This window comes from Triticum aestivum, chromosome 5A (genome assembly GCF_018294505.1).
Source record: "Triticum aestivum cultivar Chinese Spring chromosome 5A, IWGSC CS RefSeq v2.1, whole genome shotgun sequence".
Taxonomy (NCBI): Eukaryota; Viridiplantae; Streptophyta; class Magnoliopsida; order Poales; family Poaceae; genus Triticum; species Triticum aestivum.
The window spans coordinates 307440004-307465163 of NC_057806.1; the positions used below are offsets into that span (position 1 = coordinate 307440004).

Genomic DNA, 25160 nt, shown 5'->3' on the forward strand with positions numbered 1-25160 from the left:
CGCTAGCTGGTCTGTGGGCGCCGCGTCTCCCCTTGTCGGCCGTCTCTTTCTTCGACGTCGCAAGCTATTCGACAGTTTGTCAAGGTACGAAAATGGACTCCGCCGACGAGTTCTGTTTTCACAATTTCCTTTGCGACTCCGACGATTCGTCGTCCGACGACGAGGAGGAGATATTGGCTGCCGTGTTGGTCCATCACCACCTCAACAACCAACGACCGTTATTCAGTGGCTCCATTTCGGGCCACCTTCCGGTTTTGAATCGTAACCGAGAGAGCGGGCATTTCCTTCTCTGGAAGGACTATTTTGATGCAACAAACCCGTTGTTCAAACATCATAAATTCCGCTGCCGGTTTCGTATGAGTAGGCATGTTTTCAACTATATTAGAAAAGGAGTGGTCGGCTATGATGACTACTTTGAATGCAAAGAGGATGCCATCGGCAAGATTGGTTTCTCCTCTTATCAGAAATGCACTGCCGCCATCCAAATGCTTGCATATGGAGTGCCTGATGATCTCATTGACAAGTACGTCCGTATGAGCGAGTCCACATGCCTAGAATCACTGTATAAGTTCTGCAAGGCTGTGATTGCTGTGTTTGGCCCTGAGTATTTGAGAGAGCCGATAGCTGAAGACATGCGTGATTGAGAAACTCACGTGCAACTGCAAAATGATTTGGTTGAGTATATGTGGACTCATGTTGGCAACCAATAAATGTATCTTCTTTTATTCGTTTGCAAAACTATGTGAAACATTTTTATTTGTATTTGTCTTGTAAAAGTTTACCATTTATTTGGGCGGTTAAACTATTTTGCTTGTTATTTCATTTCACAATATGTTTGAATGCAAATCAATGTAAAATTGGGTGGCCAGCCGGCCATGCCTATACATTTGGGTTGGCATGTTGAGCGTGCTGCCGACCCATATAAACGGACGCCGGACGGACGGTCGACCCAAATGGACAAAAAAAATCGCTATCCGTTTGGATCGGCAGTTGCTCTAACTCTCCAGAGCGTGAACCAGACACGCAACACGCTTTTATCTCTTCTCTTGTCCACACGCTCACTTTATTCTCGGGCGACGCAGCCGAAAAACACTTTTTCTCCACTCTCCTCTGCTCGACAACATCCCGCCCTCCCGCCATGCTCTCCGTCGCCATGAGCACCCGCCCCGTGGTCTCCCGCCGCCCACACCTCCCAGCGCGAGCTGCTAACCCCACCCCATCCTCCTCGCCTACGACAGGTGTGTCTCCGCGCTTACCGCGTGTTCGTGCTTCCACTGGCACCCAATCTGCTGTTTTTATGTATATAATAATCACGTGAGAAAAACATTCGCAGAGACTCGTGGAGCCAGGCCGGGGGCCGTGGTGAGGCGGTCGCTCCTCCGCCCGCGCCCGATCGTGCTGTCATGTGTAGCCGGTACTAACCTGAAGCTTACCTTATGTGTACTTTTTTATCTCTTGCTGGCAACGTTTTCGATGCCATGGCTCTGAGAACACTGCTGTTTCTGCGTTCAGTGGGAAGTCTGGTTGCTGCTGGGGCTGCGAATGCTGCCGACCTCGGGGATTCTCTGGTGAGACAACATGGAGGGCCTTCAAATCTGTTTTGTTCTTATCGTTCCTGGATGCTTCCTCCTTGTTCTATAGAAGCTGTTAGTTTTAGGCATTAGCTAAAATCGAACTTTGACTGTCAATATCTACAAAGATATTTGGATTAACCCCGCGGAAAAAAAGAGAAAGATATTTGGATTGGTAGTGTAACACGTAGCCAATTTCATAAGCCGTAATCAGCACACCATGCATCAAAATCAATCAGTACGCTATTGCAAAGTGCTTCCAAACTATCTAGGCTATATCTGTGTTTCCTGTTTCTTGCTTGTTGCATCCCTTGGCAAACCTAAAAGGTAAAATCCTTCTTTACGTGGAGCGATCCCCCCAAACCATTTCTTGTTGTTCAGCTAGGATCATTGGGACTTCTCTTGGCTGACTTAGGCATCGGAGATTGGTTTGGAGGTTTATTGTTTTCAGCTGGGCAGCAAGCTAATGAGGCTGTTCTGGATCAGTTGTCTGCTCTCAGTTTCACCAGGTCAGCTTTCTTTCTCTGCAGTTAATTTGCTGTAGACACAGCATCCTTTAATTTTCTGCTTCCTATCCATACCTCTTTTCTTTCTGACCTTTTCCTCTATTCTCCAGCTTGGCAGTAATTTTTGGTGCTGGACTTGTAACTAGTTTGTCTCCCTGTACACTCAGTGTTCTGCCATTGACTCTAGGATATATAGGCAAGTATAGTGGCTATTCTGAAATGATCTCTTTGACCCAGAATTGGTTAGCACTAATGAATTGATATATCACATCTTTTAAAATCTTCCAGGTGCCTTTGGCTCTGGAAAAGATCGAGCTGAGGTAATTTAAGATAACTAAGCATATTCAGGTTTTGCGTGCCATAAAAGAACCAAAAGAAATTGGTAATGGTTATCTGTCAGAATATGTATGTGCAACATCGTTATCTGTCAGAATATGTATGTGCAACATCTAATCTGTACTAAGACGCTTACATGATTAGTTTGGCTCATTGATAGTCTGTATCATACCTGATACAAATTGAGTTGTTTTTGTTCTATCTAGTAGGTTGTTGGAAATTCAGTTGCTTTCTCATTAGGACTGGCAACAACCTTAGCCATCCTTGGTGTTGCTGCTTCTTTTGCTGGAAAGGCTTATGGGCAAGTAGGACAAGGACTCCCAGTGGCTGCTTCTGGGTTAGGAATCGTCATGGGACTGAACCTACTTGAGGTAAATCACAAACCAAAAGGAAAATTCATAAACTGGGGCATGTTAATCAATTTATCTTTCTACCATGCAGTCTTAAAGCCAAATCGATTAGGAGTTGATTTCATTGTGGTTTCTTTTTTCCTTAAATAATTGTAAAAACATAATCACAGTGGTAATTCCTTTCGTTGAAATTTAAGTTTCTGCTATTGCTTCTGTAATAATATTAGGTATAAGCACACTACCCTAATCCATTTTCTTTTCTGATTATGTTGTATCCGACAGGTAGTTGAGCTACAACTTCCCTCATTTTTCAGCGATTATGATCCTCGAGCTGCTGCAGCTAACTTGCCTTCCAGTGATGTTTCTTGACACTATTTTTTATTTCTTCCCTATATATGTCATTATATTTCTTTTAATCAGTCAGTAATATCTTGCTTTTTCCTAACTGTATTTGGTTGTCAGGTGTACAAGCATATCTTGCTGGCCTTACATTTGCATTAGCAGCATCACCTTGCAGTACACCTGTTCTTGCTACCCTTCTGGGATATGTTGCCACTTCAAGAGTATGCATATACTCCCTCCGTTCCGAATTACTTGTCGCGGGTATGGATGTATCTAGATGTATTTTAGTTCTAGATACATCCATTTCTGCGACGAGTAATTTGGAACGGAGGGAGTAACAGGATATATAAGTTGCCTCAGTACTTTATTACGTAGCTTAAAGCTCAAATGCAGAATTATTTTAATTTTTGTGATAGACTTTAATAGTTTAATTAGTAAAGTTAGTAATTCGCCATGTGATTCACATTTGTTTAAACTCTTCGCTTTCCAATCTGTGTTACCGTACTTTAATATGCTTGGTTAATCTTTTGACATAGTAGTGAACATGTAGTATCGGCTTCCTCCAGCTTATTCCTTCTCTTAAATGATGATGAAGTCTGGTAACTACAACTTCAACGTTCTCCTGTCAGGATCCAATTGTTGGGGGAAGTTTGTTGTTGACATATACAACTGGCTATGTTGCACCTCTTCTCATTGCAGCCTCTTTTGCTGGAGCATTGCAGGTATATATATAGAAATTATTAAGTACAGATAAGATAGTACCAGCAAAAACTAACTTCTAGTTGCTCTTGGACTTCATGAACATCATCATTCTAATAGATCAACCACACATGTTTTTTCTACTTTTGAGTTATGATGGCTGATTAGTTAATTGCCTTCTACAGAGTTTGCTGTCATTCAGAAGATATTCCACATGGATAAACCCCATCAGGTATCTACTTCTTAGTTTTTAGTTCTTACTGTGTCTTGTTTTTCTTTTCTGTTGAGTAAATATTTAACTCTACATGAACTCGCATCATGTACTTTTTGGTCAAGATTCTAAAATCAACTCTCATATTGGTGAACTTAATTTTGTGCATCAAATTGTCAACTTTAACCATATGTGTCCAATTCCTTGTACAAATACAGCGGATATACTTCACAATGCTAAATTACTAACTAAATCCATTCCTGGACTAGCTATGTAATTAAATACTTATGTACACTGTATATTGATTGCCAATTACCAACACATGATAACTGACATATGTAAGAAATAGCTACCCCTTTTTCTTTGGAGGTGAACATTTAAAGCATTTACATTAACTATCTATGTATCCTGTATATTGATTGCCCAGTAACAACACACGATAATTACCCTATGTAAGAAATCGCTAGTCCTTTTTCTTTGGAGGCGAACATTTAATCTACCTTTATTTTACAGATATCAAGCATATTTTGTTTTATACAATTTCACTATCTCAGCTCAGGACTTACAGTTACACTTTTTGTCTTTCTTTTTGGGAAAAGATAATACATCAAACCTACCCTTTTATTCTCCTCTAGAATACTGCTTTTTCCAAAGTACTGTTCTAAACTTATACCAAAAATGGCGCCATTCCTATTCCTCACAGAGGTTCTAACCAAGATCCTATTGTCGAGGAAAATATCCTCAGAAAAATACCAAGAATTCCTTTTAAATTGTATTTTCTATTTGTAGAAATGCATTGCACTAACATTTGCTTGGCAGTGGTGCATTTCTATTGGGTGGAGGTGTTTATACCCTACTGGACAAGCTGTTCCCTGCGACATCAATGGTGATGTGAACTGTAGAGTTGTAGGCCATTGCTGAACAAGAGCCGCTAGACAAGGATCACCATTGTTGCACATGCCAACATGTCTTGCGATGTAAAGTAGCTAAACATAAATGGCAAGGAAGTAGCATCAGTTATTTCTAGCTTTTATAGGAATGCAAATATGTTTACGGTAACTTAAACATCTTGATCTCAGCAGTCCACAGAAAAGTTTGAGGTTTGACCCCATTCCCTTCAGGGACCCAAAAGAAAACAACAACACGATAAGTAAATATCTACATGCCCATCTACTATGTATGAACTTGATACTACTCCCTCCGTAAACTAATATAAGAGTGTTTAGATCACTAAAATAGTGATCTAAACGCTCTTATATTAGTTTACAGAGGGAGTATATGATTTGTGCAGTTACCTCAGCAGGTTTTGTTACAGGGGACATCAGCACAGAATCATTCTGTTTTTTACAACCTGCAATAATCAAATCACAGAGAAACATAATACTCCAACTTGAATGGGCTCCAACTTAAACCAGCCTGCTCCAAATATGTGACTAGGTGCTTCCCTGTTTACAGCTCCATAATTCATGCAGGACTTAACATGAACTGAGTAGGAATTTTCTGTACTCTTCATGGAGATTTTGTTCTCAGGCATAACTTCCATCGTTTTTTTACGCGTCAACGGCGGGCTTACGCCTGCCTGAACTTTATTACCAACCGAATAGCCCAGAACATAGTTCAGAGTTACATTGAGGGAGAGGGGGGATTACAGAGGAAGAGTACAATAGTTTGATGAAGCTATAACTTCCATCGCCAATTTCCATATGATCAGCATTCTATCAGCCGGGGATTCATTTCCATATTATCAGCATTCTATCATCCCGGAATTCCTGTTTTCAAATGCCATACTTGTTATTAACATAAAAATATACTTGATTTCACTATTTGTTTGCTATTATTTAAGATAGTAAATCACTTGTTCATTGTGAAGTTTGTTACTCCTCGAGATGCCCGTCGGAGCAAGAGCTTCCTTGCATCAATAGCTATTCCCTCTGGCTGCATTTCAAAGAATTGGGATAATTTCAGAAAGGTTGAGGAAATTTTAGTTTCTTGGTTCTTTCTCTGGTTTCTAACTTCACATCACCTCTTCTGGAAACCAAACCCCTGGCTTTGTGCTGCCTTCTAGAACTGCTAGAGCAAATGCGGCCGCTGCATAGCCCACGGATCTGAATGTCCAATCTAAACTGCTTAGCTTCAATGTAACGATACTGGCAAAACAATGTTGGGCACAAGCAGGGGCTATACTTCAACTTTATTAAATGCATCGTGTTTGTGTTATCCGTATTAAAATTGTTATCCGGAGTATTTTATATGTTAGAACTTGTAGATTTAAAACATAGATTGGGAAACTAATTTAGTAGGTCTATGTCTACCAAGATGGCTTGTGCCGGAAAATTGTGCTTACACGGATAGATTGTTGTGAGCAAATAATCCAGTGGTGGTGTGCCCATTTGAACTTTCGAGATCAATCTGCTCAAACAAAACCAAATTGATTAAGTGGTATTCAACAGTTCTAATACACTGCCCTGGGCATTGACACAACAAACTTAATACATAACAAGTGTGCAAGTACTCACTCTTATGGCGACACGCTCTCCTACAATCCCATCAATAACTCGAATGAAAGGGTCAACGCACTCAGCAAACTTTAGAGTGACATTTTTATCTCTCAAAAGGTCCAGCATATAGATGTGAGAGAACGTCGTACCCTGCCTAGGGCGACGGTTGCGTGTTATATAGAGCGGGGCGCGACTCCCGTATAGCGTACAGAGAAGATTACATTGTTAGGATCCTTAACTTGGAGCCCAAGGGATAGACTAGAGAGATGGAGATAGTTACAAGAGATAAGATGAAATCACAACTAACTACCCTAGTCTAGGCTCGGTGGAGACGTCCTGGTTGAACCGGACCTTGCACGCCATATCTGTCGCTTAACACCCTCTCTTAATCACAACTGTATAAGGTTGAGATTACGCTTGAATTCTTCAAAATTCCTTGTGGGCAACGCTTTTGTAAAGCCATCTGCAACTTGGTCTCGTGAATGAACAAATCTGATTTCTAATTGTCTGTTTGCAACTCTTTCTCTGACAAAGTGGAAATCTATCTCAATATGCTTTGTTCTTGCATGGAAAACTGGGTTAGCAGATAGATAGGTAGCACCCAAGTTGTCACACCACAAACATGGAACTTTGGTATGCTTCACACCAAGTTCTCTTAACATAGACTGAACCCAGATAATTTCTGATGTAGCATTTGCTAATGCTTTATACTCTGCTTCAGTGCTTGACCTAGATACAGTAGCCTGTTTTTTAGCACACCATGATATCAAGTTTGGTCCAAAGAACACCGCAAAACCACCTGTGGATCGTCTATCATCCACACATCCTGCCCAATCAGAATCAGAAAATGCACTGACAAGATTTGATGATGACTTGCTGAAAAAGAGATCAAGCTTCATAGTATGTTTAACATATCTCACAATGCGCTTTGCAGCAGTCCAGTGAACTGTGGTGGGTGCATGAAAAAACTGGCATACTTTGTTGACAGCAAAAGATAAATCAGGTCTAGTCAAGGTTAAATACTGAAGAGCCCCAACTAAACTTCTGTATCTAGTACTATCTTCTTTGTAAACGAACCCTTCTTACCAGGTCAAGTGATAATTTTTCAGTACTTGAGAGGGGGGTCAACGATGGTTTGCATCCTTGTAAACCAACCCTTCTTACCAGGTCAGCAGCATATTTTTCTTGAGATAGGTGGAGGCCATCTTCATGTTTCTTTACCTCAATACCTAGAAAGTAATGCAGGTCTCTCAAATCCTTGAGAGCAAACTCAGCATTTAAGTCTTTTAACAGCCCTGTCACTGCTTCATTTGATGAACTTGTAACAATGATATCATCCACATAAATCAACACAAATATTGATGTATTTGACTTATTGTAAATAAACAGAGATGTATCAGACTTGGAAGGAGTAAAACCAAGTGCTTGCAATTTCTGACTCAGACGTGAGTACCATGCTCTGGGAGCCTGCTTTAGTCCATATAGAGCTTTATCAAGCTTGCACACATAGGAAGGCTTACTCTTGTTCTCAAACCCAGGAGGCTGTTTCATGTATACTTCCTCTTCCAGAACGCCATGAAGAAACACATTCTTGACATCCAGTTGTCTAAGACTCCATCCTCTGGATACAGCAATAGACAGTACAAGACGAATAGTTGCGGCTTTAACAACAGGACTAAATGTGTCCTCATAGTCAATACCATACCGCTGTTTGAAGCCTTTTGCAACCAACCTGGCCTTGTAGCGATCTATAGTTCCATCAGATTTTCTCTTTATTCTGTAAACCCACTTGCAATCAATTAGATTTTTACCTCGCCGTGGGGGAACTAAATGCCAAGTTCTGTTTTTCTGAAGTGCCATGTATTCTTCTTCCATGGCCTTTTTCCACTTTTCATCACCAAGTGCTTTATCAAGAGTGTCTGGCTCACCTGTAGAACAAGCTAGACCAAATTTGGTTATTTGCTTATAATTAAGAGGTTTAATTACCCCTTTTTGCAGCCTTGTACGTGAAGGAAGTGGAGGAGCTGCACTGTTGCCCTCCACAGAGGATCCAACCTTTGGTCGAGGCGTTCCCGAGGCGGATACTCCTGGCGCGGTTTCTGGAGCAGCAGGATCTTCTGCGGCACCATCGGTCGGTGTGGTCATGTCGAGCGGAGCAGAAGATCCCGAGCCATGCATGCGATCTACGTTGGACCCATCATGACACAATGATTGCGCGGGCCCGGCAGAATCCATGCCGGATCGCGCGTCCGCGGCAGGATCGGCACCGAATCCTGTGCCTACACCAGCTTCCGCGCCTGAAGGCCCACCTGGCTGGCGGCGCACGTAGTGGCGGGGTCCGCCCGCTGGCCAATGAGGCGGAGGTTGGCATGTGTCGCCAGCTGATTGGCGCGGAGCGGATGGCGCGCCTGGCGCAGTGGGAGGTGCCCGCATGGCAGTTGCGGGCTGGCTGCTGCCGCGCCCGGCAGTTGGGGCGAAACCCGACGCGCTGACGCCCTGTTGCAGCACAGATCCCGTGGGGGATTCACTGGCGCGCTGCTGGGGCACCGATCCCGAGGCGGATATGTCCTTCATTCGGTGACACATGAAATATCGCTCGTTTGGAGCGTATTGTGCACTGTTTTGAGGATTTCCTTCGCCATTTTCTTCAACGTTTGCATCTGCATCAGTACAGGACTCAAGAGCAAGGTTATGAGGATTGGTCAATAGTGGATCATCACAATCATTTTCCCCTTGATGAGCGCCGGTGAGACTAGATGGTAGAAGAAGTATTTTTTGACGTAGAAGAGCTCCGGCATTGGGGTGAAGATTTGCGAAGGGAAATTTTGTTTCATCAAACACTACATCTCGGGAGATATAGACACGACCCGTGGGAATGTCAAGGCACTTGACGCCCTTGTGTTGAGCACTATAACCAATAAAAGCACACTGTTTGGATCTAAGCATGAGTTTGCGATCATTGTAAGGGCGAAGATTTGGCCAACAGGCGCATCCAAACACATGAAGTGACGTGTAGTCGGGTTTGGTGTGAAGAAGCCTTTCCATGGGAGTTTCATTGTTAATCACACGACTAGGTAGCATGTTTATAATGTGGACAGCGGTGAGGAATGCCTCGTCCCAAAATTTAAGGGGCATGGAGGCGCCGGCTAGAAGAGAAAAACCAACATCTACAATATGTCGATGCTTGCGCTCGGCTGACCCATTCTGTTGATGGGCATGAGGACATGAAACATGATGGGATATGCCAAGTTTCTGAAAAAATGAGTTTAGCTTCTCATATTCCCCTCCCCAATCAGATTGGAGAGAAAGAATTTTACTGTCAAATTTTCTTTCTACAAGAGCTTGGAAATTGAGAAAAACTTGGCAAACATCCGAACGTTTCTTAAGGAGATAGATCCACGTGAACTTGCTATAGTCGTCAATGAAACTCACATAATATGTATGTCTACCAACAGAAGAGGGAGCAGGCCCCCAGACATCAGAAAAAATGAGCTGTAAAGGTTTGGTAGAAATACTTGTAGAAATTGGATAAGGCAATTGGTGGCTCTTGGCCCTTTGACACGAATCACAAATTGTTTCAACATCACGATCCCCAACATATGGGAGTTTATTTTCCTAAGCAAACGCTCAACTAAAGAGAAACTTGCATGACCTAATCGATCGTGCCACCGTGTTGAAGACACTTTGGTGGCACTAAGAACTTGTTTATTGGATCTTCTAATCTCCGGAATCAATGGGTAAAGCCCACGAACGCATCTACCTCGATACAGCACCCTCCTCGTTGCCTGATCCTTGACCAAAAAGAAGAAGGGGTGAAATTCAAGAAAGACATGATTATCAATGGCAATGCGATGGATAGAAAGAAGATTTTTGTTGGCACTAGGGACATGCAAGATGCATTTGAGATGAATTTTTCTATGAGGGGTTTTAATAATTGAGTGACCAATATGACCAATCTTCATACCTTCTCCACTAGCAGTGTGGATGTGATCTTGGCCGCGGTACTTCTCCTGCATGGTCACCTTCTCCAGCTCACCGGTGATGTGGTTTGTGGCACCGTTGTCGACGTACCAATTTATGTCGACGCCGTAGGAAGCTTCAGCAGCCCCGGCCACCTTTTCATCTTGAGATGATTCTTCATCTTCATCAAACCGGTACCAACAATCTTTTGCAGAGTGGCCCAGCTTACCGCAGATTTGGCAGCGGATAGCATCAGGCCGAGACTTGTTGGTGGAGCCATTAGATCGGCGGCCGCCCTTGGTGTTGGAGTAGGAGGGTCGGCCACCGCTGCGTGCGTTGTTGTTGCTGCTGATGTTTCCCCCGCCAGGGCCCCTGCTATTCCCGCGAGGAGGGCCATGAGGACAAGAGGCAACGCCACGCCTGCGGGTGGCGACATTTGCCGAAGACTTGAAGCCGCCACCGGTCCCAGCCCCTTGGAAGAGGGCCACTCGTTGATCGAAGTTGCTCATCTGAGCGAACAGTTCGTCAAGAGTGACTGGGATGACACAAGCATCAAGGGCAGAGACCAGTGGCTGATACTCCATGTCCAGGGCGTTGATGATGTAGGAGATGAGCTCGTCTTCATCTAGGGGTTTGCCGGCCGCCGCGAGCTCGTCGGCGAGAGATCGCATGTGTGCGAAGAAGGTGGCCACGGATTGTGTGCCCTTCTGCGCGTTGGTGAGCGCCGCCCGGATGTTGTTGACGCGGGATAGCGAGGTCGACGAGAACATCTTCGCCAGCGCCGACCACAGCTCGTGTGCATGGACGATCGACGTGACCTGCACGAGCACTTCCTTCGAGAGGTTATTCAGGAGATATCCCAATACCTGTTGATCCTCCCGGATCCACACGTGGTGGAGCGGATTTGGGATGGACTCCTCCTTGCCATCCTTGTCCTTGGTGACGACTTGGCCGGCTCGGGTATGCTTCCATCAACATACCCGAAGAAACCAGCACCTCGGAGCTGCGGCGTGATCTGGGTGCCAGATGATGTAGTTGGTGCGGGTGAGGCGCTCGGTGATCTGGCCGGAGAGGGTTGAGTTGGAGGAGCCGGAGGAGGCCATGGTAGGAGGTTTGTGGCAATGGAGGAACTAGATGAGATGGAAGAGGTAGGCTCTGATTACCATGTGAGAGAACGCCGTACCCTGCCTAGGGCGACGGTTGCGTGTTATATAGAGCGGGGCGCGACTCCCGTATAGCGTACAGAGAAGATTACATTGTTAGGATCCTTAACTTGGAGCCCAAGGGATAGACTAGAGAGATAGAGATAGTTACAAGAGATAAGATGAAATCACAACTAACTACCCTAGTCTAGGCTCGGTGGAGACGTCCTGGTTGAACCGGACCTTGCACGCCATATCTGTCGCTTAACAATAGACAGTTGTTTTTCTAGCTTAAGATTATACTCCAAACTTACTTGGTGCCAAATAATTTCCTAGTTTCAAATTAAGCTCGATGCTGGTCCTTATAACACCTCCATCTACATGATTCTTTTCAAGAAGTCAAAACATTTATTACTATCAATTTCATTTAATAAGATGAAGTTGCCAAATTTCGATCTCCATTTTCCTGAAGGAAGCTTTTTCTTGGTACTCATACCTTGTAACCTTTGGTTGGTACAAGTATCAGTAACACAATTTTAAGATGCGGGTTTATCAGTACCCTTCTTATTTTGTGTTAAACTTTGACCTTAGATTTGATTAGTAGCAAAATATAAGTTATATGCCATAAAAATATATGGGTAGATTCGTATTTGACTGAAGTTTTCAACGATATTTTTTTGGTTACATATAAATTATATCTTGTCAGTTAAATCTATTGTCAAACTTTGACCCAAAGTGCGAGGGAGACTAATAAACCAGGTCGGAGGTAGTAGTTAATTTGAGAAATAACACATACAAAAGGCAAGAAGTTTGCGAACGTTTCCATTCCCCAATTCCAGATGAAAGGATCTGAACCAAATCGAGCACGAACAGTTGGCAGACCTAAATTTTTGTGTGTGCTCTTCACCTCCGGTAAGTTCCTGCATTTGTTCAAGTAATATCACAGTGGATTTCTTTTTCTCAATTATGGGAGGGGAAACCATGATAATGGCTTGTTGCAGAGGAACATATAATTTGTTTTCCCATGGTATAGTAGAGGTACCACACACCGCATTTTTAATGAAATAAACTTGCATTGATCAAATTTCATAGGGATAAATTATTATAATCTGTGTTCGATGAAATGGAAACAATATATTCAAGGACTTACATCAAGTAAACATATTTCTTCCCAATCCCTTTTCCAAAATCAATGTTGCGAGCTCCACTGTAGGGTTTTAGTTTGATTTCGCTCCCTGGGTTTGTTCATAAAAAGATCAGGCAAGGCGAGGTTCATTTCTATATATTCACTGAATATTATAAAAAAAAAGGACAGCAAGTCCAAATGCAAGGGAGCCTTTATCATAGGCAATTACATCCTCCCCAAGAAGTAACAAGCTTGTGCCCAACGTAGTTGGACCTGCACCACCTGTACCTGCAATGTAATAGAAGAATCTGTAGGAGGATTTAGTAAGATAGGCTTGACCAAGGCTGCACATTAGGTTTGAAACAAAAGTGAGTTTTCACATCATTGGCGGTTCCCAAGTTTGTCAAACGTATCTTCCTGACCTGAGTGTTTCTGGTTCACCACCACTCTCGCCTTTTGCAGTACGTACAAGCTCAGCTGCCATCACTATCATACAAAACGATCGAGTTACAAACTAAGAATACAATTTTCAAAAGAAAATTCAAAGGGTTCAAACTAGGGATGCAACATGGCGTCGCATAGGCCGGCACAGGTGAATCATAGTAAGTACAAATTGAACTAACCCATCACAACTCAGCCTCTGAGAGTGCGTCGGTCCGGTGTGGGACCTAGTCTCGGTGTGTGGCTGGGCTGGGGCATCCAGCTTTAGATGTTAGGGTTTGGTGGTATTAGGCCTGAATATTCGGCACACCTTCATCAATGGGATAGGAGTAGCAATAGGTGTTGCCTAGTTGGTGGCTTCAGGTTGACTGATGTATTTATTTGTATGACCTATGTGAATAATTAATAAGATGGCCGCATGCATCGTCTAGATGCAGAGGCCGGGGGTCTATCCTCCTTTTTTCAAAAAAAAACTCATTTATAACTAAATCACCTAAGTTTGCATACCAGGCGGATCGGGCGCTGCCCTGCACCCTTAGTTGAAAGTTGAAACATAGGCTCTACTAATCGAGCGTCAATATTCCCATTCTGATTGCATCTGCAGTTGCAGAGCTTTCTCAGGCATTTATATTTAAATCTTGTGAACTGAATATGTACTCATCAGGGGTTATTCACAAATTGAATACTCAATTTCCTCATCAATCTGTTACATTACCTAGATTAATCTGAGCATTACTATTAGTTGTTCATAACTGAAGCTTTATCATAGATGTGGTGGTGTGTCTGGTGTATGATTTGTAAAAAAGGATGAAACATGAACTACTGTATGTAGTTGAGGTTCTTATAATATGCACCGAGAATTAGTGTACGTAGCAAGCATTTTTTTTTTGATACAAATCGATGGAGAAATTATGTGTGAATGCAAGAAATAAGACCATTGCTCACTCCAGGAGATATCCCTGCAGTTATGAGAGCTGGGACGCCGGAAGCTCTTGCTTGTTCATGGAAAGATTTTGCCCTCCATGAATAGTCCACTCCATCGCAGATATCAGTGTACCTTGTCTGGTCGGCAAAAGTTGAGCATGCAAATTAACTTAGGGCTTCTCAGATTTATATACAGAAATACTGCAAGCGTCGAAAAAATAGAACTAGTTTTGAAAAGTTGAAATAATTGAATACCACTTATATATTTACGTACAGTTCAGCATCAAATATTTCATGGCCCCACCCACCTTGGTAAATATTGCTGCCTGCAGGACTGTGCATTTGTCATCCCTCTGGAATGGTCCAGCCGCATGAACCACCAAATCCACACCTGTGAAACAAAATAAATGAAGTGTCTATTTTTGTGAGGGAAAATAAATGGAAGTATCTACGGAGTAGCTATTATTAGACTAAAAATATTTTGTTCATCCATCAAATTATTCCCATGGTTGGATTCATATCGCATGTCTATGAATGTTCGGAACACCTTGGGAGTTAGCGTAATATTATTGAAGAGGACCAAAGTCGCCCGCCAGAGCCAGAACAAGCCAACGACAACTAATTTAGGATCACATCGTCCCCCTGAAGAAGAATGCTACAATGGGTAATGGAAAACCATCCTAAATCCGATCAGACAGAATTAAGGAGGCCTTACCTCATCACCTTCTCGACAAGGCCAAAGTTGGTCATGCATTGCCTAACAGAGAAGAACCAAGGAGACCAACAAAACACAGCAATCCACTTCGCGCAACAATGCAGTCCATTTCGCGTAACAACGCATCCCAAAACTACCTAGACGAGACGTAGACAAAACTGGGCCCAAGATCCAGCCCTGGATTCTTTGTTCATGTTCCAGGCACATCCTTGTGTAGCTTTGCGCCTCAAGAAAATCGTGGTTGTGTCGCAAAACCTCATGAAAGAAAATTGATCCTCCCTCATTCCCCCGTGTATAGGGATGGCAGTTTTGCCCATGGGCATGGGTACCCGCGGGTATCCTACCCGAAAACAATGGGTATGGGCAAGACTTGAAGAGATTTTTTACCCACGGGTAATGGGTTCCCATACCCGCAAAATATATGGGTAGGGCATGGGTAAGAAATTGTGCCCATGAGTAACCCAATGGATACCAAAAAAAATTAATAAATGAAAATAACTCCTATAACATGTGGGTTTAACATCCAACTCATATGGTCCAACCCTAAATCTCCTATTCCTTAAACAAGTCATAGCTCATAGGCTCATAATCACCCGCTCGCCACTCCTCATACGTCCTACGTGACTCCTCAAAAAGATGAAATATCGACTCTTTACTACTAGACTCTTGTCGAACACTCGATTCAGCGATCCCCAATTCCCACCACCGCCTTCCACTACGTCGGCCTTCCACCAACCGCTACTCATACTCCCATGATGCCTCCAAGAGGCCACCCACTGGAGGAAGCCACATACGTGCTATACTACTCTACCACGATCACTTGAATTTTGAACTCATTTCTCTACCTCTTAAGAATTTGAATGCTATATATTGTACCCAATGGATATTCATTGGGTATAGGATACCCGATGGGTATGGGCATGGGTGTCATTTTATACCCATGGGTATTGAAGTGGGTGGGTATAAAAAGTTTCTATGGGTATGGATTTGAGTAGAAGGAAGTTATACCCGCCCATACCCTACCATTGTCATCCCTACCCGTGTAGGAAGGCAAACCAACCATGATGGCTTTGCGAGCAAGCAAGGCTGCAAAGATGGCCTTTTGTAGAGGATCTCTGCCTACTCTACTTTCCTATCTAGGACTTCAATATACAAAATATATACTATTACGAAGAATAGATTGCTGTTGACAAAGAATTTTCTTAGTATTTAGTTAGGTATTTGCATTCAAAATAAGAAAGGAATATATTAAGAACTTGTAAAATAAGCATTAGGGACCATGCAAAAAAGATTAGGGATTAATTTGGATTGCGCTATATCTATCAAAGAGTATACAATAATGATGGATTTGGTAAATCAAATCCATCAAAGCTCCACATGCCCTCCGCTGACACTAATAAGCATTGTTGGACTGATGAGGACTACGAGAAGCTATTTTATGTTGTCGATGAGGCCATCCCATTGCCACATCCGATCAGACACCTAGACTGAATCCTAGCCTGAGCTAGAGCTACACACACACACCACACAACCAACCCAAAACCAGGGTCCCCCCCCACCTTTCCGGCATCGAAAGGCAGCCAAAGGTGAACGGCATAGTAGCATCCCTTGCATAAAATCCCTAGCTGCCTTACTTTCATGAAAGGTGGAAGATGAGAAAAAACACTATTTTATGCATAATTATGTGTCCTTTCCGAGTTATGTAGCTAGCCGCAATCAAGTTACGACAAAGGAAATTTGTTGATTGTTAAGAGACATTCCCATTATGATTTTGCTGCTGAATTAAGACTTTCAGGACCAATTATCCATGTCTACCTTTTCTCTAAGTTTTTTCCTATAAAATATTTCATGTGTGACAGTAATGAAGCCGCATGCGTGCAAGTCAAACGAAATCGGGGGGGGGGGGGGGGGGGGCGTATAGGACATGTGGTGAACAATTAAAATAGTTTTAGGATCGAACTAGACATAAAGAAACATACAAGGGACATGAAAGAGAAATAAAATAGACATAAACTAAGAAAGACAATATAAAACACATACATAGGCTATGAGGATGTAGAATGGCTGAATGGGACAGTGTCAATCTTTTCAATAGTGAAGATAACAGATTTAAACCCCACAAAGGAGAGACAGGTAGCAAGGACGGGAAAACATTGTTTTCTTCTTCCACTCTTCATAACTTTAGAAAAATAACATTACCGAGGTACCGAGAAATGATACTCCCTCCGTCCCAAATTTCTTGTCTTAGATTTGTCTAAATACTGATGTTTCAAGTCACGTTTTAGTATTAGATACATCCATGACGAATCTAAGACAAGAATTTTGGGACGAAGGGAGTATTAACTTAGGGAGAGTATATTACATAGAGAAAAGATATTTTTGTAAAAATGCCTAAGGTCATATATAAAGTATCATAGATCTTTCCAAGCACATCCTTATAGAAAAATAACATTACGTTAAAATCCTTGGGGGTGTTGAAGTCCTCTTTCTCCTGCATCCATTAGCGGCGTGCCGTGAGGGTAGCTCGATGCCGGGCATACGCCTCAGCAGAGCAAACTAGTTTAAGCCTAAGAGCTTGTAAAAGAAGCAGTTGAGAAGTCGTCGATGCAGACATGAGATATTGGTGGCTGCGATATGCAAAGAAAATCACCGTCTTGGACAAGAAAACACAGAAAAGGGCATGTAGAAACTCCAATGAACTCGAAAGTCGGTTGAATCCAACCGGATCCATCGGAAACCCAAAACGACCAGATCCCGAAATACCCGTAGGAGACACAGTTGCACAATCTCTCCGCCTCCAACGATAAGCACACCAACATAATGGGAAAAGAGTGGGGAGGACATTATTCCTACACTTGTTCACTGTCAACGAGACAAATCACCCATGCCTCTGCATGCCAGATTTGGATCTGGCGCCGAGCTCATCGCTGCCTAAGACCATGCACCAATACCCTCGTTTTTGGTGGCCTAGCCAGGCGGGGCGGCCGTTGAAGATCATCGCACTGAAACACCAGCGCCGCCGTCGAGCATCGTTTGTCGAAGACTGCACCTCTACTATTCATCTCCGTTGTGGAACCACAACATCTCACAGACTCGTCCACCCCCCCCCCCCATGATCAACAACCTTCCCACCTATCATCAGCGCCGCACCTGGCACCAACGAGAGGGGAAGAATACAAGGTGGCGGCTAGGTTTCAGCCCCTGCCTTGACCCTCTCTCACGAAGTGCTTTCTTACATAGAAAAAAGTTGTTCACCGACTGCTTGCAACTGCAGTTGCACGCCGCATACCGTGTGCAACAGTATGTTTATCAGCTGCGCACAACTTAAGTTGCACGCACGTACCTATGTAAAAATGCATGTTGGCCATCCATGTGCAACTGCTCTTGCATGTCCACATACCCATGCACAACTGCATGTCCACTGGCTGTGGGCATCTATATTTACAATTTTTAAATACATTAAAATGATTGAGAAACAAAAAAGAGGAAAAAGGTAAAAAGAAGAAAATAGTAATAAAGATGCTAATGTCACCTTGATGACTTAGTTAATTCTCATTTAGATGGGAGCTAGCCGCATCCTTTTCTATAATGATTCATTTGCAATCTTTTTGGAGGAAATTTCCATCCATTTGAATTCAAACTTGCTATGTTTATTTGTTTCTCTAAGGCGTGTCAGCCATGTATTACACCGTTTAATACCAATGACATCTCAACGGTAGCCCGTCAATGATGTAAGTTTTTTTTTGAGGATCGACGAAAGTTTTCTGTAGTACTTCTAGGCTATGTTTTAACTTTAGACCGACCATAGTAAGAATAACTTTATGAGTAACATAAGCTCCAACTCGCAAAATTGTCTATGTGACATTGAGTTAATGAGGAGAGAGACAAATTTAGTAATTTAGCTAGTTACCGCAATATCACATATCCCAATACATATGAGTCTATAACATGATAAATGAAGTTCTGCATGACGCCACACTTAGGCTCTGTTTGGTTCATAAGTCCTAGGACTTTTTCTAGTCCCAACTAAAAAGTCCCTAATCCCTAAAAAGTCTCTGCCTGTTTGTTTTCAGGGACTAAAAAGTCTCTAGTCCCTCCCTAGAGGTTATTAAATGACATGTAAAAGACCATGTTACCCCTAGTATACAGAAAAATAACAACCAAACAACACCATGGGGTGACGAGGTAATGGGTGCAGGGAGGGGCATTGTTGGAAAAGTCTCAAAAAAGACTCTCCTTGAGAGTCTTCTTCATTTAGTCTCAAAAAGCAACTTTTAGTCCCTAGCAATCCCTCTTGTTTGATTAAAAAGTCTCTAAGAGGGACTTTTTTTAGTCTCTACACCAAAAAGTCCCCGGAAACAAACACCCCCTTATATTACTACCCATTATGAAGTTAGTAACATAGCCTAGTATAATGTGTGTTACTCGAAATTGTGCAGAAGCACTTGGCGACCATGCTCACTGGAATCATGCCATCAAATCGTCTTGGGATCCTCACTCACTATAATAGCCCCATTATATTCATGTCTTTATCATGTATAGTAGTATTTATCTTTCCCCTGTTCAATTAGCTGACGTGAAGCATGTTCAATTAGCTGATGTGAAGTACACACGTTTTGTTCCCACACAGCAAAGTTTCTATCTGGTACACTGTTCCAACCCCGCCGACAGAAGTTTCATTTATGTCATTTAATATTGCTGGTGCACTTTCAACGTGAACAGAAAAAGATGCTCTCCCTTTTTACCACTTACTACCTCTGTTTTGGTTTATTGGTTTCTTTTGTAATTTGTGTTAAATTTTGATCAAAGATTTAACTGATAAATATTAGTGCATGTCAACAAAAATTATATAGTCAGATTCGTATTTCAATATAGTTTTTAATGGTATAATTTTTAGTGACACGTATAAACATTTTATTAGTTAAATTTATAGTCAAAATTTGACACAAATTACGATGAGAACCAATAAACCTGAACGGAGGTAGTACACTTCAAAATTTTGAGTCTAGACATATAATGTAATATAAATAATTTGATAATAAGGTGCTTGGATTCTCGGTACGTGCAGAGATTTTCTTGCCCAACCCATTCGACTATGGTTGAGATGGTTAGGTGGACAGTGGTATCCCCAATCCACCAGGGTTCAAATCCTGGTACTCGCATTATTCCTGAATTTATTTCAGGATTTCCGGCGATGCGCTTTCAGTGGGAGGAGACGTTTCCGTCGACGACTAGGCGCCTACGGTGACTTCGTAAATCTCAAGATGATATGCCGGCCCAATCTCTCGGAGGTGCTCGTAGGGGTAGGGTGTGCGTGTGTGCGTTCATAGGGATGAGTATATGCGCGTGTATATGAGCGCTTGTGTCTGTACTGATGCTAAAAAAAAAAGACACATCAATCGTAAATGCACTGCGTCTAGGCCACTAGACAGAAGCATGCATGGTTACGCGTTCTACCGGCCATGAGTGATCTGGTTCCAATTAGATCCGCAGAAAGCGCCAAAGTGCTAGTAATAATCTGAACACAAAAGTAAAAGAAAACTTCCTGGAATAAAGACCATAGATGAGAAAGTTACCATTTGTTTTATTTTTTCCATTCTATTGAACACACCGGTAGCTAATTCGAGCGACAAACTGACAAGTCATGAGATAAATCTCGCTTCATTTAGAAACTCAATCCACGTTCATCTTCCTCTTCTTGCACGCGATGCTATTATGAGTAAAATGATTTACGAGGAATTAGTTGATAATCCATTTCTGAGCCCAGACTTATTTGCATCCACGCTGGAAAAAAATCAAAACAAATACAAAATTTTTTCAAAAAAAAGCTTCATTTTTTTGCATGGTAGATAATTTAATAAGTGAGGACCGCTCCAATTTTCAATCATTTGGACATTTGAGCAGCTCTCGGCAAAAAAGACAAATTCGGGGTCCGAAAAAAGTCTACTTTCATGCACTGTTCTAACCCAATTTGTCTTTTTTGTTGAGAGTTACTCAGATGTCCAGTTATTTGAAAATTGGAGCAGACCTCACTCAATAAATTTTCTACCATGCAATTATTATTTTTGGTTTTTTTAAATTTGTTTTGATTTTTTCTGACCAGGTGCAGATGAGCCTGGGCACCGGAACGGCTCGGAATTATAGCCAAAAAATGACTATTTTGTTTTTGTGCACGTAATCTATTTTGTGCACATAATATAACCTCTTATTATTTTTTTGACACTAGACAATGGGAGGAAGAGGAATAATGGCGGGGCGAAGAGAATCAAAGGGTCGAGCTTTGCGTTGGATCTGACAATGACAATAGAGAGTACAGTTTGTGTAATTAACATGACGATAAAGTATCGGTGGCTCAATAATCTTCAATAGTCTTCACAGTCCAATAAATGTCCAAGGTGTTGTACTTACAGTACGGCTTCTGGTTCTAATTTATTGTCTCCAAACAGGTAACATTGTGTCACTCTAGTGTATTCAATAGCAACAATTCATTTCGTCCAATTACACATTGACCACTAGATAGCAGCACAACGGCTAAGATTCCAATGAGCGTCGTCACCGAGTGCTCCAAATTCGCGTCTTTATATTATTCTTGAAGTTATTCTTCATTATGGCTAGTCTTAATAATAGCGCATACATGTAGCCTCTGCAACTGTCTTTAACTTTTCAGCTTCCTTTTCCATGCATGCAAGATTAAATACATCCTTTAGTTGTGTTTTTAGACACGTGATAGCCTCGGTTTATTTCTAAATATAACGCCGGCTTATCATAATGCGTCTTGGTCGCGTGTATCTCCGAAGACATCCTTTGCATCAAGATGGTAGTCCACGAACCAACCTATGGTTGGATAGTTAGCAGGATAATGATATTGATGCTCGTATTTTTCTGAATTTATTTTAGGCTTTTTGGTAATGTGCGTTCATTGAAAGGAGATGTTCCCGTTGACTACGAAGGCATATGTGACGATTTCGTCAGTTTTAAAATGATGTGCCGGCTCAGTTTCTCGGGGATGCTCATAGAGATAGGTGTACGTGGATGCAATGAGTATATGCTCATATATGTGAGCGACTTTGATTAAACCGTGTTAAAAAAATAGAAGAAATAATGCCCTCTTAAAAAAAACTAGAGGAAATACTCACCCTCCAACACGGCTTTCAGCCTGCTTGTATTGCGAATATCAACGTGGATGAACTCAGATCGTTCTCCGAGCTTAGATACCAGCGACATCCCTTTCTCCCTGGCAGAAAAAAGAAAGCATCCAAAATTAAATTGATTGTGCCTTTTGATTATCAAAAAGAGGCTTTTCAGCGAGACCAGATTTACAATAAAGTCCATCTTGATAATAAGCCAGACTGTTGTACGCGAAGTGCTACGGCTATAGACGATCAACTCATAACCAATCCTGTTCTGCAGACGGCTACAAAGAGTAAAAGAAATCTCCCTAGCATCGTTTCCAGCCAACCTACGAATCTTTTCTATACGGGCATGATGTGATGATCTATCCATCTCGCGTGCTGTAATCATCGACACTGCCTCCGCGCTATCCAACTCAAACAAAATAGATAGGTTAGATCGGTGCAAGGCCAGCTCCAAGCCTTCTCTGCATGCTGCTAGCTCCGCCTCTAAAGCATTGTCGCATGTACGTAGCTCCCTACATGCGTTGTAGATGATCTCGCCTCTGTTATCACGCAGGATTATACCTCCTCCCGCCGCACCTATGGCCGCTATGTAACTCCCATCCATGTTCAACTTAACCCAGCCCGGCTGGGGCGGTACCAAGTGTGTGCGCACCTTGGGCACCGTGTTTTCTGGAGCGCGTGATGGTGAAGGCAGAATCACCATCTTCCCTTTCTCCGTGTTAAAAAAAGTCGTCCCTCTACCAGCTCTCGTAGCAATGGCACTCAGCTCGATTCGATCGGTTAACTAGCTAGTGATCACAAGTAATGATCATATATGACTTTTTGATAGGCTAAACTAGCCTACCAAAACACTATATTTTACTTTTTCTCTCATAATTTAAGAGCATTTTTTACATTACTATAATGTAAAAAATACTTTTATATTATATAAGACGGAGAGAGTAGAATGGAGGTCGTAATGACGATCAATGATGTACTTCGGTCAGCTCAATCGACCATGGGCAAAACCATGCACGCACAGCTAGCACACGAGAGGCTCACAGGAGCAGGTACCTAGCCTAGCCATGAGGCACTGAGGCACGTACCGGTTCCTTCCGCCGATGAGGATGTTGAGGTCGGGCCGGAGCTGGGAGAGCGCGGTGGCCATTGAGCCGCCGACACGGCCAGTCCCGCCGAGCACGAGCACGCGGGGCCCCGAGGACGCGGAGGCGGCAGGCCGCATGCATGCTCTCACCATCCCATCTTGGAATTGGCCGTGCCGGAACCGGAAGGAGAGCTGGGGGACCAACAACAGCCTATAGTAGAGCCTTGATACAGGAGATCCGCCCGCATGCCGCTTGATACTGGAGCTCCTTGGTCAACTTCTGGCTTAATTACTACTCCGATCGAACAAGCCCGTTGACCCTGGAGATCCGCGTGTCCTCCTTTTCTATAGCTTGAGGCAGCACGAGGAGGTAAAATTGACAAATTTAACCTATGAATAAAATCAAATTACAGAATGAACTGTCCGTAAAACTATTTCACGCGGCTGATCTTTTTGTGTGACGCCCAACACGAAGGCGCCACACTACACTGTGCAACGTCTCACAGATAGACGCTACACGTCTGGCGAGCGTCGCACTCGTGTGATTCGAAAATTACTAAATCAGTATGCAGCGCCTGAGTTTCTAGGCGTTGCACTAGTGGTTGCTTCATTTTGTAGTGCAATCACTAGTGCAGCGCCTGAGAGCTAGGCGCCACACTATACAGTGCAGCGCCTAGCTCTTAGGCTCTGCACAATAACTTAGCAATTTTTAAGCAGTCTGAGGTGCAACGCTGGCCAGACGTGTAGCGCCTATCTGTGAAGCGTTGCACAGTGTAGTATGGCGCCTTCGTGTCGGGCGTCACACAAAAAGGTCAGCCGCGTGAAATAGTTTCACGGGCAGTTCATGTTGGGTTTCGTAGTAATTTCAAAATTTTCCTACGCACACGCAAGATCATGGTGATGCATAGCAACGAGAGGGGGAGAGTGTGATCTACGTACCCTTGTAGATCGACAACGGAAGCGTTAACTTGGTTGATGTAGTCGTACGTCTCCACGGCCCGACCGATCAAGCACCGAAACTACGGCACCTCCGAGTTCTAGCACACGTTCAGCTCGATGACGATCCCCGGACTCCGATCCAGCAAAGTGTTGGGGAAGAGTTCCGTCAGCACGACGGCGTGGTGACGATCTTGATGTTCTACCGTCGCAGGGCTTCGCCTAAGCACCGCTACAATATTATCGAGGACTATGGTGGAAGGGGGCACCGCACACGGCTAAGAATATGATCACGTGGATCAACTTGTGTCTCTAGGGGTGCCCCTTGCCTCCGTATATAAAGGCTCAAAGGGGGGGGGCGGCCGGCCAAGAGGAGGCGCGCCAGGAGGAGTCCTACTCCCTCCGGGAGTAGGACTCCCCCCCTTTCCTAGTTGGAATAGGATTCGCGGAGGGGGGAAAAAGAGGAGAGAGAGGAGGAAGGGGGGCCGGCCCCCTCTCCTTGTCCTATTCGGACCAAGGGGGGAGGGGCGCGTGGCCCATCTCTGGCCACCTCTCCTCTCTTCCACTAAGGCCCACTAAGGCCCATATACCTCCCGGGGGGTTCCGGTAACCTCCCGGTACTCCGGTAAAATCCCGATTTCACCCGGAACACTTCCGATATCCAAACATAGGCTTCCAATATATCAATCTTTATGTCTCGACCATTTCGAGACTCCTCGTCATGTCCGTGATCACATCCGGGACTCCGAACAAACTTCGGTACATCAAAATGCATAAACTCATAATATAACTGTCATCGTAACCTTAAGCGTGCGGACCCTACGGGTTCGAGAACAATGTAGACATGACCGAGACACGTCTCCGGTCAATAACCAATAGCGGAACCTGGATGCTCATATTGGCTCCTACATATTCTACGAAGATCTTTTATCGGTCAGACCGCATAACAACATACGTTGTTCCCTTTGTCATCGGTATGTTACTTGCCCGAGATTCGATCGTCGGTATCCCATACCTAGTTCAATCTCGTTACCGGCAAGTCTCTTTACTCGTTCCGTAATACATCATCCCGCAACTAACTCATTAGTTGCAATGCTTGCAAGGCTTCAGTGATGTGCATTACCGAGAGGGCCCAGAGATACCTCTCCGACAATCGGAGTGACAAATCCTAATCTCGAAATAC

The 25160-nt window shown here is 43.3% G+C and overlaps 2 protein-coding genes, 1 long non-coding RNA gene and 1 pseudogene across 6 annotated transcripts; 1 reads left to right on the plus strand and 3 right to left on the minus strand.

Annotated features, from left to right (window-relative positions):
- Positions 1 to 978: 978 nt before the first annotated feature.
- LOC123103062 (cytochrome c-type biogenesis ccda-like chloroplastic protein 1) lies at positions 979 to 5126 on the plus strand. 3 transcript variants are annotated; one of them, XM_044524548.1, is made up of 12 exons: positions 979 to 1238; positions 1334 to 1414; positions 1513 to 1568; positions 1953 to 2080; positions 2188 to 2273; positions 2366 to 2397; positions 2623 to 2784; positions 3046 to 3118; positions 3226 to 3366; positions 3735 to 3827; positions 3990 to 4036; positions 4835 to 5126. In XM_044524548.1, exons 1-12 carry the CDS (start codon positions 1139 to 1141, stop codon positions 4934 to 4936), a joined length of 1101 nt encoding a protein of 366 aa, XP_044380483.1. In that variant the 5' UTR covers positions 979 to 1138; the 3' UTR covers positions 4937 to 5126. The 3 variants fall into 3 exon arrangements, with proteins under 3 accessions (XP_044380483.1, XP_044380484.1, XP_044380485.1); XM_044524549.1 differs by having other exon boundaries at positions 980 to 1238; positions 3226 to 3326; XM_044524550.1 differs by having other exon boundaries at positions 1019 to 1238; positions 1987 to 2080.
- Positions 5127 to 5686: 560 nt separating this feature from the next.
- Positions 5687 to 6631, minus strand: LOC123103064 (uncharacterized). The gene is made up of 4 exons (XR_006449607.1): positions 6360 to 6631; positions 6039 to 6120; positions 5871 to 5950; positions 5687 to 5784 (listed from the first exon to the last, which is right to left on the minus strand). It is a non-coding gene; the product is annotated as an uncharacterized lncRNA (long non-coding RNA).
- A 4335-nt stretch (positions 6632 to 10966) lies between these two features.
- On the minus strand, positions 10967 to 11105 carry LOC123109279 (uncharacterized; annotated as a pseudogene).
- Positions 11106 to 11982: 877 nt separating this feature from the next.
- LOC123103063 (uncharacterized) lies at positions 11983 to 23301 on the minus strand. 2 transcript variants are annotated; one of them, XM_044524551.1, is made up of 8 exons: positions 23043 to 23301; positions 21958 to 22055; positions 14415 to 14497; positions 14118 to 14244; positions 13164 to 13227; positions 12952 to 13049; positions 12766 to 12850; positions 11983 to 12535 (listed from the first exon to the last, which is right to left on the minus strand). In XM_044524551.1, exons 1-8 carry the CDS (start codon positions 23192 to 23194, stop codon positions 12334 to 12336), a joined length of 909 nt encoding a protein of 302 aa, XP_044380486.1. In that variant the 5' UTR covers positions 23195 to 23301; the 3' UTR covers positions 11983 to 12333. The 2 variants fall into 2 exon arrangements, 1 of the variants encoding a protein (XP_044380486.1); XR_006449606.1 differs by having other exon boundaries at positions 12444 to 12535; positions 12952 to 13029.
- Positions 23302 to 25160: the final 1859 nt, after the last annotated feature.

Bases quoted from the DNA above. Each gene is read 5' to 3' on its own strand.
- LOC123103062 (XM_044524548.1), top strand. From the start codon at position 1,139: ATGCTCTCCGTCGCCATGAGCACCCGCCCCGTGGTCTCCCGCCGCCCA. The intron at 2,398-2,622 runs GTAATTTAAGAT...TCTATCTAGTAG, and splicing joins CTGGAAAAGATCGAGCTGAG to GTTGTTGGAAATTCAGTTGC. The intron at 3,367-3,734 runs GTATGGATGTAT...TTCTCCTGTCAG, and splicing joins TTCCGAATTACTTGTCGCGG to GATCCAATTGTTGGGGGAAG.
- LOC123103063 (XM_044524551.1), bottom strand. From the start codon at position 23,194: ATGGTGAGAGCATGCATGCGGCCTGCCGCCTCCGCGTCCTCGGGGCCC. The intron at 22,056-23,042 runs GTACGTGCCTCA...TTTTTCTGCCAG, and splicing joins CTCATCGGCGGAAGGAACCG to GGAGAAAGGGATGTCGCTGG. The intron at 12,851-12,951 runs GCTCCCTTGCAT...GAACAAACCCAG, and splicing joins TGTAATTGCCTATGATAAAG to GGAGCGAAATCAAACTAAAA.